The 16,388-nt window shown below is 38.9% G+C and overlaps 1 protein-coding gene across 1 annotated transcript in view; it reads right to left on the minus strand.

Annotated features, from left to right (window-relative positions):
- The window catches only part of MOV10L1 (Mov10 like RNA helicase 1), a 31,873-nt gene extending 15,971 nt beyond the window's left edge, over nucleotides 1-15,902 (minus strand). The window contains exons 1-8 of the mRNA XM_034062928.1: nucleotides 15,815-15,902; nucleotides 14,181-14,365; nucleotides 9,129-9,279; nucleotides 8,616-8,728; nucleotides 7,618-7,808; nucleotides 3,815-3,928; nucleotides 1,776-1,970; nucleotides 976-1,090 (exon numbers count right to left, since the gene is read on the minus strand). Of these exons, the coding sequence (XP_033918819.1) occupies nucleotides 976-1,090; nucleotides 1,776-1,970; nucleotides 3,815-3,928; nucleotides 7,618-7,808; nucleotides 8,616-8,728; nucleotides 9,129-9,279; nucleotides 14,181-14,365; nucleotides 15,815-15,902 (1,152 nt within the window). The remainder of the gene's footprint in view (nucleotides 1-975; nucleotides 1,091-1,775; nucleotides 1,971-3,814; nucleotides 3,929-7,617; nucleotides 7,809-8,615; nucleotides 8,729-9,128; nucleotides 9,280-14,180; nucleotides 14,366-15,814) is intronic.
- Nucleotides 15,903-16,388: the final 486 nt, after the last annotated feature.

A 16,388-nucleotide genomic window follows, 5' to 3' on the forward strand; every position in this document is an offset into this window, starting at 1 on the left:
CTTGCAGAGGTATTTTCCAACAGCAAAAAGTTCTATCAAAACAATAACTGACAGCACAGAACGCTTTCTATTTGTTATCTTCTCACAAACACAAGGCAAATGAGCAGTGCTTCCTGTAACAGACTTAAAACAGTCACAGAACTTCAGGTGTGGCTAAAAGTTACCAAACTTCCTGTATAAAATTCTTTCAAACATTAGAGAGCTTTGTATTTCTGAGAGAACCACTAACCTGCTGTCTTAATGCCGTGACCTCAGATTTTGTGTGAGCTGTTTAGAAAGCAGACAACAGCCTTTTGCATTTTTGAAAAATTAAGCATCAGGCCAAGTTTACAAGTCCTTAAAGTTAGGGAAACAAAAGAGTGAGTAGCAGCAATGTTCTACCAGAAACCAGGACAAAGTTCCAGATAAGGAATCACTGGAACATACTTGTTAGATTTGCTTTTAATTTTTGGTGTGTATACGCTGAAGTTGCTGTACTTGTGTGAAGAATTTGAACAAGATTCAGGGAATTAAAATTGAGGATTTAAAGAAAGCCAAAAGTTCTGAGCATCCAGAAATGAATCCTCTGTTATTGCAGTATCTTAAGAAACTCTGCTTTCATTTACTAAGAGAAAACTGCTGGACTACTGTTCTGACACCCAAAACCCCCCTTTCAAATGATGCTCAAAAAGGGAAGAGGAATCTTTGTTCAGCTTCTGGGGTATTCCCTACCCCGTGTCTCCCCCGCTCCCTGTATACTCCTACTCCCTTTTCAGTTTTTCTCATTTACTCTTTTGTACTCTTACAGGCTTGGATTCTGTGACATACTGAAACTCAACAGAAGTTATGCCGCACAGACTAAAGTCTTAAGCCTACAGTAGTATCCCATCATCTTCCATTACACCAAAGGGCTACATTTTTCTGCTAAATTAAGGCCAGCTTGAACAAACCCCATACATAAAATACATTGTCTTATATAAACCTACACTTGCATACCTCTGCTAAGAGAGGCTGAAAAGCCAGTATGTCTAACTTCTGCTCCACACATCTTCTTAAATCATCTGGTACAGGATAATGTGGTAGAAAGCTTGGCAAACGCTTTCTGTGACTTCTAAAACAAAAATGTATGACAGACGATTTAGCTTTCTCAAATGAGACATGTGAAAAGCAGCTAATTAACATGCTACGTCATCAAGGCCAGAACATGCACACACATGACAGGCCAAATCGTGCCTCTGAAGTGACAATTAGGAAGTTTGCTGTGCTGGGAAGAAAAGTAAGTGTTCCAGTTAGAGATTATTGGAATACATCATGCATCTGCTTTTTCAGTTTAGGGATATTTTTATAACTAGGCAAATCCTCTAAATATAATGGAAGCTTATTCACAAAAGGGAAATTGTTTTGACAATGAAAGAATGGGCAACATTTATCATACATAGATCTCAAAGTTGCTTGACCAGTTAAAGAAGCTAACTCTCAGAAAACTACCTCAATTTTTCCATATTGTTTCTTAATTACACAATTGTTACTTGTAGAATACTATGCAACAGCATTTATCTTCATCACATTATATGGTAGAAAGCTTGTGTTTGAGACATCTACAGAGAAATCAAGCAGTTCATTACTAAAAAAAATCCTTTCCATCAGTAATGCCCACACATATCTTGTTTGCAATGTACACATATAAAGATGTACAGATTCTCCCAGTTTTACATTTCTTTGTCAGTGTTATAGAACAGATGTAGCAGTATCAAATAGAACAGCATTGGGGTTATTTTTGTTCCAATTCACAGTACCTGCTGTACTTAGGGAAAACCACTGTTGTCATCCTTGGCTGAGGTTGTGGATTAATTTGAGGCTTTCTTGGAGAAAATGGTTCCACAGGTGCTAGTAATAATTCTTCTTCACTTGTTACAGTGGCTTCAATATAACGTCCCACAGTAAAATCAGAAAAACCAAGCAACAGGAGCTCTCTGCTGTAACCGGGATTTCTTCAAGTAAGCAGAAGTTAAGTTCTTAAAACCATCATGTTCACACTTGATTTTCCCCAGCCATAAGTATTTTTAAAAACAGCACTGCAGATACTCATTTCAGGAACACATAAGAACTGATAACCTATCCCCATCTGGAGTTCAATTCCGGTATAATAAATAAAAAGTAAAAATCTCAACCCCTGTATTTCATCAACAGCTTGAGAAAAGAGCAAAATCCCTCCCCTCAACATATTAGGTACAGAATTCATACATCTGTCACAAGGAACATCTTGGAACTACTGCTACTGAAAGACTGGCCAGACATTTCCATCAGAGGAACCGGAAGCGTATCCCTTCACTGTTTGCAGAAACAGTGGTTTGCTCCACCCTGCTTAAGATGACTCAGAACTGAGCCCTAACTGTAAAACACAGCAAGGGAAGAAAGCAGGAGAGATCCTTTACTCTGGAAAAATGCACTTTACACATGTAAGTGGTGCTTGGGGAGTGACAGAGAGGGAAGGGAAAAAAAAGTAGAAATCAGTTGGAACAGTTTCTTCAGACTGGTTTCTAAGGAACTTAAGACAAAAGACCTAACACATACCATCTGCTCTGAAATCATTTAATGAACCCTTCCCAGCACTACCCAGAACACAATTCTCTCCTCAGCACTAACTACATGGTCCAACACTATCACTATGTGCTTGAAACAAAGGCATCCCATAAGGATTCCACAGCTTCCTCTTTGACATTACCACTTTTTCATGTCACCTAACACTACTGGCTCAGGTTAAAGCTGTACCCTCATTTTCTCCAATACATAAACTCAGTGCAGACACTGAACTGCCCAGATTTATGGCCTAACTTTGCAGGCTCTATGGTCTCTTAAGTGGCCAGCTTGCACTTGCTACCTTCATGCTGCAGCCTCCCATGGAGTTCTGTGTGGGTTGTTCTGTATTAACAGAAGATTCTCAGTCTTTGTGGCATTTACAGACCTACAGTGAGGTATACATTGTTCTTTCTACATGCCTTTCTTCACAAAGGCAGGCCATGCCTACAGTTTATCTTTCAAATAGCAACTAAATCATCCTCCTACAATTCCTACCCTTGCCTCTTTATTTAAAATGGTAACAGAAGTAGGGTGAAAGCTCATATGGTGTTGCTTTGATGAATGAAACTACTTGATTGTGATTTACTTTCAACTTTTAAGTTACCATCGTAAGAATCAATGGTTGTGGTACACAAATTTGTAGAGCTATAGCTGGAAGCAACTGAAAAGTACATAAAAGTAAGCTTCCCAATATGGAGGCTCCTATTGTGAAAGAGCTTGCACAAAGCCACTTTTTATTCTTAACTAAATCCATGAAACATTTTGTATAGCAAAGTATTTTTGCTTTTCAATAACTATGTCCTCCATAAATTACACCCTCAAGGAAAAACTTTTTTCTTTTTTTATTTCAGCATACATAATCTGCATTTAATATGACAGGACATCAGGGTACTGAAACTGGAAGAAAACTTACCAGGCACAACACAAAAACTCCCAGGAAATCTGTATTAGCTCTAATGCTCATCAAACAATGGGTTTTGCAAGCCAGCTGTAGGCACTGTCTTCACCTTACTGTGTTTTTTAAGAGAAGCTATCTATTCCCATTATATTTCTCCACTTGCTACTACCATTTTCTTTTGACAAAATTCAGAATCAAGCATTAAAAACATAACTCCTTTCATTACTGTATTTGCTATATATACTGGCTTATGTTATCCTGCACCAAAAAACATGCCTAGAATAAGGGAATGATTAAGTCAATTTTCATTACTTGTTTCCATTGTACTGGTCAGAACCAATGGAAAAAAATACTTACACAGCTGTACATATGACCACTATGAATGTTTTTCCACCTGGTGGTATGACAATTTCTCCGGTAATACTGACGCGTCCTATTGGCTGTTCCACATCTTGCCCTTGCTCCTTTTCTCTATTATGTAGATTTTCATCTTTCACCAGGGAAAAGATTTTTTCTGTCCTTGACAGATTTGTATCCTGAGAATTAATTCCTTCTGCAGCAAACAGATTTTAAATAATTATCTTACCCCAATTGCTACTGCTAGCAGAGACAAGGCATCTCAAACTTACAGGTATTCTGAGGAGTTAATACACAGCATTCAAATATTAACATTTCACTGTACCTGGAATGACTCCATTCTTCATAATGGATGTATTATGCAATGATTCATATGTTGTTCCTCCACTGTTATACAAATTAACTGCAGCTTTCGAGAGGTCTTCTTGATTTATTGGAAAAGATGACAGATATGCTTCTGGACTGGTCTGGCATTTTTGAGGCATCTGAAAACTGAATTGCTTGACTTTCATCCATCCAGCTAACCTGCAGCTGATTAAGGACTGTGGTGCACACCCTTTATTCCTAGTAGTTATGTAATTAATTATATAATTAAATGCATAGTTAATATTCTTGGGAAGCTTAATTCTACCTGAAGTCAAATACAACTGTCTATAGCAGGCTAGTTCACCATTATTTCACAACCACTATCAGAAAGAAATTGCATTGCTGTTTCTAACTTATGAGGACTAAAACCTTTGTTACATGTTAGTATTTCTAGGTCATATCAACTACTACTATGAAGCATACAGAAACATTCTGTATTTAAAAAAAAAAAAAGCTTTGGTAAATTATCATTGGATAACTCTTAGGAAAGAGCATACAGAAAATAATAGAGGGCATTCAGGTATGACTTCATTTGAGCCTCTATGCCCAGATGTGGAGGGGAAAAAAAACCTAGAAGCCCCCCAAAACAAAAAGAAAGCCACCAAAACAGAACCCCCTCAAAGATACACCAATATAGTTACTCAGCATCCAAGTTAAAAGTGTCTGCTTTTAATATCTTAGTAAGCAACAGCCTCATGAGCTAGGATTTTGAAGACAATCGTGCATCTGCAGTTAAATTTGAATACATGTAAAAGTAAAGCATATACTTCAATCCTCACTCCAGAAAAGGATTTTATTAGGACTGAAAAGAGACACAGGATTGGAAAACCACAAAGTAGTACCTGCAAGACAGATGCAAAATAAAAAAAAGACTATCCTAAAGACATTAAATTCAATATGAAATTCTCTTTAATTCCATAGTATTTTGGGGGTTATTTGAAGACCATGAGCCACAAGGCTCAACTATGAGAGGCCTGTATGAAAGACAGATTTACAGACTATGGAGCGATGGAAAGGAAGAAAGCAAGCTTAGAAAAATCAGAAAGGCTTACTCTATCCAAATGTTCATTCTTTTAGACTCCCCCTGCTTCAGAGTTCCAAAATTAGTCATTCTTGACACTTCCAACCCTCCTTTGTCTCTCATTAAGTCTTCATAAGGCTCATCCATATTGACTCCATTAGAGTGAAATTGTCTGTAAAAATAATTTTAGCTACTAATTTGAAACAGACTTAACAAATGTCTTTCAGCAGAAGTTTTAGAACCACTATACCAGAGCACAGGCACAACATTCAGGAAGATGCAGGTGAGAGGCTACTTACAATTCCAAGACAACTTGATTACCTTTACTAATTTAAGCAGCAAATTGAAAACAAGTCTAAAGCTGTTACAGACCTCCTTGGGAGCTAAACCAAGACACAGCAAAGAACAGTTCCTGGTTAGCACTGGAGCTTAAGAGATAAAATGACTAGACTGGAAGTGTTTTAATATGTACCCCAAACACTTACATCTTCTGCTTACTGCTACAATCTGAAAGCAGCAAATGGAAAATTAAGTTTTTAAAAAGCTCAAAAATCAAAAAGCACCCTTAAGAATTATCACACATACTGCTGATGAAAAATGTCTATGAAGCCAAAGTCACACGCTCTTCCCTGAGACAGCGACCAGAGCTCTCTCAGTGCCAACTACCTGCAGAAACAATAAAAAAAATTGCTTCTATTCTACCATGCAGGAACTACTCTGTTAGATAAAATGGCATGAAAACAACTTGAAAGTATTTTAAGTGTCGCTAATATCTGCACACCCTAAGTTTTCCTTAGTCAAAGAACTGCAGAATCATAGACAGTTTGGGTTGGAAGGGACCTTAAAGCTCATCTACTTCCACCCTCCTGCCACTCTAGACCAGGTTCCTCAAGCCTCTGTCCAGCCTGGCCTTCAACACTGCCAAAGACGGAGCATTTACTTCTTTGGGCAGCCAGCGCCAGTGCCTGACCACCTCAATAAAGAACTTCTTCCTTATAACTAACCTAAACTTCCCTGTTTAAGTTTGAACCCATTACCCCTTGTCCTGTTGCTATAGTCCCTAATGAAGGGTCCCTCTTCAGCATCCTTGTAGGCCCCCTTCAGATACTGGAAGGTTGCTATGAGGTCATCTAATACCATAAAGTAAAAAAACAGCTGCAATCATTTTCTATTAGCTACATCAATTTAGTAGCAAAGCCCACTAGATGTCTCCCACTGCAGCTTAAGCTATCTCAAGTTTTTGATACGGTAGGAAATAAAGCAAACCTGAGAAATCAACCTGAAGGTGTACTTTTGTAACTTGGCTTTAGTAAGAATTTTCTGTATAAAATCCATCATTAAAAATTGGTCAAACTGAAAAACAAGTGAAGAAATTTTACTATTGTGCAAAGTGATGTAAACACTTCAAGCTTTATTTAGGTATAATTTAAAACTATTGCATCCATTTTCTCCAGTGAAAACTGATTATTCCATTCTTCACAGTCCCTAGCAAGATCTGCAAATGACATTGTTGGAGACGTATCCAATGCCATTTTTGCTCTCCTTAGGACTTTCCACTTGGTCGACAGCTTAGTTTTGGCCTGCACAATCACATGCAGTAATCCTACCAAAGCCCTGTCAGCACCGAGTGACAGATTTTACAGGTAACAGCCCTATCTATACACATTTGGGCAGTACTTGTTCTTTTCACAGAACAGACAAGCAAACTCACAAGCCAAACTCCAAATCTTTGCTGCAGAACTGCTACTGACTAGTTGCTCCTTTCTACATTTATGTAGTTTTTTATTCCACAAGATTCTGCTTGCTCTCATTAGTAATCATCTACTTTTTTCAACCTTTTCTGCCATCTGTCCAGATCCTCTTCACATCCCATATGGTCTCTATAGCGCCTGCAGAGCTTCTTAGTTTGGTATATACAACCCAAGAATCTCTACTCCTCAGATCATTGAACTACTCTGTTTAGGACAGATACCTGAAGAATACTACAACTTATGCAAAATGGATTAAAGATACAACCATTTTACATCAGTTTTGCTGATTTGGTTTTCAAGAAGCAAAATCCTCACTAGAAGAACACAGAGGAAACACAAGGTAAGAGCATGAGCATGGCATTTTCCTAACAAAATCATGCAAAATTCCATCCTTGCCTAGCATTACCCATGAGCTGCTACTAGTTCTGCTTCTCTCATAAGCACAGGCATCTTTACCTTCTGGGGAGGAGGAAAAAAAAAAATAAAAATCAAGGGCTAAATTGTATCACAGTGATCTTCGCATCAACTAGTCACCTAGCCTTCTAGTCAGCTAGTGAAAACTCATAGTATTTCTTGCTTTACAGATGCAGAAGAATTTAAGCTGCATAACTGCAATTAATCTCTAGTGTTGTTAAGGGAAAAGAGAATAAAAAAATAAACGTTACCCATCCTGGCTGACCGGCACCAATCCGAGGGCTCTCCAAACATAACAGGATTGATTGCTTTCCACCACAACTGCATTCACTAGATCATGTTTACATGGTGAATAGCCATCAGGAAGTCTCAATGAATCCAAAGTAAAAAATATACTCTCATTTATTGCACCACTTCTTCCACAGATGCTGGTAATGCGAGCCTGAAACAGTTTGTTATCCACTGTTACTTACCAACCACTGCAGGTTTTTTTTCCTGCAACAATCATTCCAGCATTAACAGAGCTGCATTCTTAAGTTTCAGTTGCTCATGGGAGGTAAACATACAGATCTAACCCAGAATCTCTGTGCTCATCTTTAGATTTAGAAATGTAAAGAAACTCAACTACCTCAGATAAGCATAAGGTTTCAATGAAATGATACTATAATATGCATATTTGACTTATCATGATACCTATCTTGTGACTTACCAACTTATCTAATTTATACTTCAACATTACCAGTCATAGAAGAAATTTTTTCCTATGCTTGACATGCAAATATTAGTCATTATCTACAGATAGGGCAAATACAATAAACCATAAACCTAATACATGTATTACTAGAGGTAGCAAGTATTTTCATTAAAATGAAAAAGGGGACAACAGTTATTTTCAAGCCAAAACACTTGGATAAATTAAACAACATACATTTCAAAGTCATTACTTCTTAAAGTTTGAAAAATACACTGGTTGTAATGAGGATATATATAACTAAAACAGTAAGCATCTGAGTCAACAATTGATAGCCAGTAAATAAGTAACTCTTCCTGCTCTAACAAAGCGTGTGTGCTTTTTCAAAAGGCTTTGTTATTTTAGAAATAATCCTATAAATAGATGAGGTGATATGCTTTACCTTTTAATAAAAGATATGTTACAGAAGATCTACCCATATTAGCAACTTAAAACCACTTTCAAAATCCCACTTCACACAAGATTCCTCTTGCCAAAAACAATATACAGAACATTTACCTTGTTTACTTGCTTATATCTCAAAGGCTTTACAGCAACTGCTTCACTGTTCCACGTTGTTGGGTTAATAAAATATTTTGCTTGCACACAGTCACCTTCATAAGGTTTGAAGCCTATGTAAGACAGAACATTTGTCAAGTTTAATTGCAACTGATGTCTTCTGCATTACTCTCATGCAGAACTAATTTAAATTAAATAAAATAACCAGCCAGAACAACACATCATTCAGATCCAGCAAGTTCAAACTTCTCTTAGCATTTCTTTCCCCAACAGGTTATGACAAACTATGGAAGAGATGATAGCAAAAAAATACGCTTGCATGCATGTAATTTATGCTTATATGACTGCATGCCAGTTATGAACAGGCAGCTTTCTTCACCCAAACCCCGTGTTTGTTTTACTACATACATGGCATAAGAACTTATTTGTGATGTTGAATGGAAGTTTATCAGAAGATATTTCTATTGTACATATAAAAAATAAGGAAGAGCAAATAAGAAATCCCCTACACACCTTCACAGACATTTTCCATTGCAAAAAATGTATTGCAATTAATATAGCCACCATTCTTAGAGACAGAGGTAATATTTCCAATTAATGTTTTCATATCTTGTTCAGAAGCATCATCACTGGAGTCTCCCCAGGTATTTTGGGCAGCCTCTACCTATTAATATGAAAAATCCCAACATTCAAACAACTGGTACTTAGGCTTATATGTTAAACATATATTAATACAATAAATACCATAATTTAAACAGCTTATGGAAGTCAAGCTCCTCATTAGATGATTCTATGCTCACTGTAGCTGTTCATTTTTGTACACAAAAACCGTAAATAGTAGCCACTAAACTTTTTAAGAAGTCTCCTGGATACAGCAACACTGACAACTACTACAATTTCATGTTGATTATCAAATCTCTCATGCCTTTCTCACTTTGGTTCTACTTAACAATTTTCTTCTTATTGCAAAGATGACCACCACCCTCCCAGCAACCTGACTGCATAGAAGTGGAACCAGAACGTCACTATTTCAGGAAAAAAAAGATGTTATTTATAAATACTCTATGCATTTCAGACTGCCCATAGTCATTAATAATCTGAAAAAAAAACCCCAACCAATCCCAAAACAAAAAACCCAAGACTTCAAGAGCTGCTTCATACCGACTCCCTCAAATGAAAGTTCACTTGCTTAAACAGTCCTCTGCAGAGCATATAAAGCATCAGTGTATGCAACTTCCCTTCACCCCCAGCTATGCTGGGGCAAGTATATGTCATCTCTGTTCTTAATTCTTAGAACTGTGTGTTCTCTTTCTTGCTCCCAAAGAGCCACCACCATCATGGGTTCAGGCTTCAGAGGCTGTGCAGTCTGTCTACATCGGTGGAATTTTCATGACCTGACTGGATAACACCCTGAGTCACCTGGATCCAATTACAAGCTGACCCTGCTTTGAGCAGAAGGTCAGACTAGAAACCTCCTAAAGTCCAGCCCAATTTCAACTGTACTATGATCCTAATTTCTGTATGATCAGTTTTGTTGAACATAAAAAATACTATCATTTAAGACAGTAATAAATGGCTTAGGTCTAACTCTACTCCAGAGTTTGCAAACATTACTGTTAAACTGTATGTAACTATTTATTGTTTAGTCAACATTGTTATATCGCATTAAAAGAACCATTTCTATATGTTTTTTTTTAAATGACCTTAATACTCACTTAAAAAAAATAGAGAAAAAAATTATGTTTTGCTGCAGTCTGACAGATATTATCTTCACATTCACCAAGAACATCCAAGAATATCAAACTTTCTCCTAAGCAATTTGTATGGCTTCATATGGATAGAATCTGAATAAACAATTACACTGTTCCACAGAAGAGTAGTAAATTTACATTTAAAATTGGTTAGATATGGAATTATACTTGCAAGTACACTTAAGGAAATGTTTTCAACACGTGAAAACACTGAGCAGAGGGCCACCCAAGACTGACCACACTCTTCCTTAACACAGGTAATACAGAAAACACATCTGACACCAAAGAAGTTTTAATTGTGCCTCCCAGATTCTCCACAAGCCTACATGCTGGCAGTGCTCAGGCTGTAGGGCTTGCGCTCATTTCTGAAATCAGGGCGTATCTTTAAGGTTACTTCAACACCAAAAGTTAAAAGACACAATATTCAGTTTTCCTGGAAGGAGATAGTATTGGTGCCCAAACACAACTCTGTATTATTTAATGATTATGCTCATCAGGAAGCTATTTTATTTTGTTCTATCTAAGGGATTAAAGAGAGACTTCCCTCTGCCCCCCAAAACGATTACGACTGGAATGCCGTCAGCTATTTTGAGCAAACTCTCAAGGGCATCTCAAGTTTGTGCTACTACATGGAAAGTAATTCAAGATTTATCAGAGTATAGAATCAGTTCAATTTTTTAACCAAATACCTAGAACAGACCCTTTTGAAGAAGGGAGAGTAGTGCTGTTTTTCTGTAATTACATGTTACGGCAACACAGACAAAATCTTGGAACCAAAAGTGATAACCCTAGATTCCTTATGCAGGAAGTCCATTACAGTCAGGGTTGCTCTTGCCCAGCAGTAACTTCGATGCCTTTTTCCCACCTTCCCCTCCCTCTCCCATTCTCGAAAAGAACACTTATACCATTTTCCTTTTCATTTGCAGAAGCTCACATATTACTTTGTACTTTGAAGAAATCTTTGTCTCTCAGCTTGTTAAATCAATTTGGATCCTGATTTTCTATGGAGTATGGTCAACTTTAGGCACAAGGTTGGCTTTAAGCTACTCATCCAGTCAAAAACTACATTGCCAGAAAGATCTGAGATGCCCACAGGACTTACAACTGCCCTGGTTTTGGCTGGGATGAAGTTAACTTTCTTCCTAGTAGTTACAACGGTGCTGTGTTTTGGCTTTACCCAATGTTGACAAAGCACCTGCTGGCTGTGTTTAAAGCATGATAATGACTCATCACAAACAGGCACAAGATAAAGCATTACGTTTATCCCCAATATTTTGAAAAGGCCATTATCTAGCACATGTAACAAACCATCCCACAACTGCTAAAATATCCTAGTTGTTGAGCAACTTATGCAGTTTCTCAGTTACCAGGTTTATGTATTTTTGAGTGATGACAATATTTCAACAGTATTGTGAAAATATGTCAGTCAGATGGAAAACAAGGAAGGAGAAAGATCTAAATGAACATATTTTTTGACTGTGTGTGAGAGTACTATTTTACCAACCAGCACTGAATTTACTTGGACTTCCTGTATTTAGTTTCATGTAATAAAATCATTCTTACACTTAGAAAACAAAAACCAAAACAAAGAGCAAACAGACATATACAAAAGTTATCTTACAAGACACAAGGGCTCTCATGGCACTAGAACTGCTAATATTTTAGAAATGAGCCTCCTCTTTCACTTTCATGTTTCATTTTAGACCATACAACTAAACTTTCTCCCCACTAACATTCTTTCTTCAGTTTTATTTAATCAATGAGACTGCACTGGTTTCAAAATTAGACCTATTTTGCCAAGAAAAAAATCCCTTCAATTTTGTATGTAGCTGTAGTTCATTTTGCAGCTTAATATTGCTTAGTATGAAGCATCTTATTTACTTCACGAATTATTCTTGTTGCTGTTTTGAATTAAAGGAAGCACAGAACAGAAAAAAATAGAAGCAGGAAACATTTAGAATCTTCCTGAAATAAATTATTAAAAAACAGATGCCAAACAAATCCAGAATAAAAAAAAAACACACCTATAAACAAGCTCCCAGTTGATAATTAACTGCCAGCATCTCAGAAACAGTTTTCATGAGATTATCTATTCCCAAACCAGCAACAGATCTTGAAAAAAGTCGGTGCAAGTAACTGTAATCCATTTCCTCAGTAGTCTACAAATGTCATAAGTATGTGTGCTGATTACATTATTTATAGATTGCATGAGTGGTAAGATGCTTCATTACCCAATTTACTAGAAAACTCAAGTTAACTTTTAAGCTAGTTACCCTGTGATTTGCTCTATAAAAGCAGCTCAAGCTTTGGCCCAGACTTTGGTCAGGGTGCGTTTATGAGATGAAGTACACTAACCTAGTGCTGTACTTGAAAGTACACTGCAGCTAAACCAAGCAGATACATGCCAGGAAGATGGATTCTGTACCACCCAGTTATCAACTGCTTCTACACTGCTATCAGTCCTCCAAGCACCAGTTGTATTTATGTAGTACCTAAATGTAGAAGGGTCACCTGACTCAGCTCCTCAGCTGGATTATCACAGGCACCTGTGGTGGTTTAAACCAATCCACACAGCTCCTTCACTCACTCCCCCCTCCTTGCTCCCCTGACTCCCAGAGAGTTAGGAAGGAGAATCCAAAGAATGTAGCCCCCATGCGTTGAGATAAGAACAGTTTAATAGCTAAGGTATAACACCAATCACTACTGCTACTACTACTACAAATAATAATGATAAAGCAAATAACAAGTGAAGAGAATAAAACACCTCACCAGCCACCGACCTATAACTCACCCCACCCTGCCTGACTGAGCACTGACCGATACCTCCTCCATCCCCCCCAAAGCTCCAGCCCTTCCAGGTAACTCCCGGTTACATCCTCAGTATGATGTGCTATGGTATGGAATACCTCTTTGGCTAGCCTGGGTCAGGTGTCCTGCCTCTCCTTCCCCCCCTCCTTCCCTGATAGGGCATGAGGCTCCGAAAAGGCCTTGGACAAACCAAACATTTGAGCAGTAACTCAAAACATACTTGCTATCAGCAACTGTTCTCAGCCCGAAAGTCAAAACACAGCACTGCACCAGTTACCAAGAAGGAGAAAAAATGATTGCTACTGCTGAACCCAGGACAGCACCTCAGAGCTGAGCCTGTATGATTAAAAAAATCATGGTAGTTTAAAGATGTGACAATATATAATCAAGCTTGAAGTAGGTTTACAAATGAAATAGTAAGCAAAAAGGTATAAAAATCTCAATTTTTTATAACTCTACATGACAGTAAATTGCTGATTTTTGTACAAAAGTTTTGAAAATTATATTTTTATTCACTTCTATGCAAAAACAGTAAACTTGCAGCCTGTTTTTATTTTTTATACATTCATGCAACAATAAAATTCGTAGAATCATAGAATCATGGAATAGTTAGGGTTGGAAACGACGTTAAGATCATCTATTTCCAACCCCCCTGCCATGGGCAGGGACTCTGAAACTCAAAAAATGTTAATACACGGAGGTTTGAACTACATTTGATTAAGCAAATTTTGATGCAATTATCTCAACCAATAGTTTCATATTGGTTGAGCATATAGGTTTAGGTGCTCAACCAATCTAGACCTATATTCAAAGAACAAATATGAAAGGCACATTTTAGAGGATATGAATAAAATAATAATAAAATACCAAATCAATTTATCACCATTAGATGAAGAGCTGGCAATGCCTTCTATTTTGTAGAATCCATGAGGCTATATTAACTTTCAAAGAAAAGTCTCAAGGGATTTACAGAGCAAGTGAGACTACTGTTATCTTCACCTCTTACCCTGATAGCCTTCAAGCCACCTGATATTTTATCCTCTTCAACAGTGGCAGTAACTTCCTGTCCAACGGTCAGTGGCACAGATGTTTTAACAGCATCCTTTGTGAATATTATCATGTCATCTATCATCCCATAATCATAGCAAAATCTTGTCACAACTCCTTGGACAGTTTTTAGTTCTTTATCACCTGCAGCCAAAGGAAAAGTGCTAACATGAAACCAAATTGCTTCAGTTTACAGAACTATGCAACAAGTAACGAATGCTACTGAAAGTCCTAACCTTCCTATAAAAAGGTCTTTCTCTTTTCAAGTGAAAATACCAAGTTGCCAACTATTTAGTTTCACATTTAAGTCTTTAAGTCTCATGGCAACTTATGGTTTCAAACAATTAAGAAAGCTAGTTAAATACAAACTACATTGTAAAAACAACATTCTTCAAGCCACATGAAAAAAAATAAATCACAGAATATCTCAAGTTGGAAGGGACCCACAAGGATTGAGTCCAATTCCCTACTCCTCACAGGACTACCCAAAACTGAACTATATGACCTAGAGCATTATGCAGACGCTTCCTGAACTCTGACAGGCTTGGTGCTGTGACCGCCTCCCTGAGAAGCCTGTTCCAGTGACTGACCATCTTTCCAATCAAGCATCTTCTCCTCATGTCCAATCTGAACTTCCCTAACGCAGCTTCACCTTGTGTTCTATCACTGGTCCCTGGAGAGGTCAGCACCTCCCCCTCTGCCACCACCCTCCTTGAAGCCTCAGCTGCTCCTCATAAGACTTGTGCTCCAGACCCTTCACCAGGTTTGTTGTTCTGCTCTGGAATTGCTCCAGCATCTCAATGTCTCTCCTGTAGTGAGGGACCCAAAAGTGAACAAAGGATGTGAGATGCAGTCTCACAAGTGCTGAGTACAGGGGGCAATTATTCCCCTAATCCTGCTGGCCTCGAATAAAGGATGGAGATTTTCCTTAGCCCTCCTTTTGTTGTTAACATATTTATAGACAATACTGCTTGTTGTCTTTAACAGCAGTAGCCAGATTAAGGCCTAGCAGGGCTTTAGCCCTTCTAATTTCCTTCCTGCACAGCCTCACAACATCCTTGTGGTCCTCCTCAGCTGCCTGATCCTTCTTCCAAAGTCACAAACTTCCCCCCCTGACAGTTCCAGCCAAAGCTCTGCTCAGCCAAGCCAGGAGTGACTCATTTCAGGTGTAGAATCCAGCACTTAAATATACATATATATTCAAATACATTGAAAAACCCAAGATAAAATAATACCCACAAGCTAAACAGCTTCTCCCAAAAGCTCTAGGTCAACAGCTATTTTCAAGGTTCTTCTGTAACAAGTGTTGTGGTTTAAGCCCAGAAGAACCACAAAGTTCTCAGCATCGCTTGCATGGGAAATCCAACACATTTAAAACTCCTATACTGAAAAAGCAGAAAGTGCTGCTAGTAACACTCCTACAGACTGTGCAGTCAAAAGGCTGCCTTCTTGAGTCCCTTCCCTAAGTAAGCCGGTCTTCACTCAGCCCCACTCCTGTGAGGGGCGAGACCACCAGCACCCTCAAAGATCTGAAGGTGCACACATAGCCCGCGTGTGCCACGTGAAACCCACGACAGACCCAGGAACTCCTACCTGACGCTGCACATCTCTCCTCTCCTTCTTCCTCGTCCTCTGCGCGCCTCCAGAGGTAGGACAGCGCCTTACCCAGGAGCCCGAGCATCACCAAACGCGCCCCGCACCACAGACACCCCCAAGCTCCCCAACACCCCCAGTACTGCTGCGCTTCCAGAACCCTCGACTGCGCAGACCAACCACGCTGCTCTCTCCTGGTCACGTGAAAGAGCAGCGCGCCGTGACGGGCTGTATGCCGCCAAGAGTTGGTGGGGGAGGGGTTTCTTTCGGCCTTGCGCCGGGGTCATGTGACACCGGGCGGGGCTGCTCTGCCTACTCCGGGCAGCATTTGGGGACTTGGCCCGTGGGGGGGAGGTGACGCTTTACGGCAGGTGGCGCAGTGCCCTCGCCCGGTGGGGCCGAGCGGCGGGAGCGCTGACAGAACGGGTGCTGGGACGACTCCTTCGTAGGATTATGGAATATCAGGTTGGAAGGGACTCAGGGATCATGCAGCCCAACATTTCATGACCTAGACAAGGTGGCCCAGTACTCTGCCCAGTGGGATCTTAAAGGTATCCAGTGCTGGGGAATTTGC

This window comes from Melopsittacus undulatus, chromosome 5, assembly GCF_012275295.1.
Source record: "Melopsittacus undulatus isolate bMelUnd1 chromosome 5, bMelUnd1.mat.Z, whole genome shotgun sequence".
Classification (NCBI taxonomy): Eukaryota; Metazoa; Chordata; class Aves; order Psittaciformes; family Psittaculidae; genus Melopsittacus; species Melopsittacus undulatus.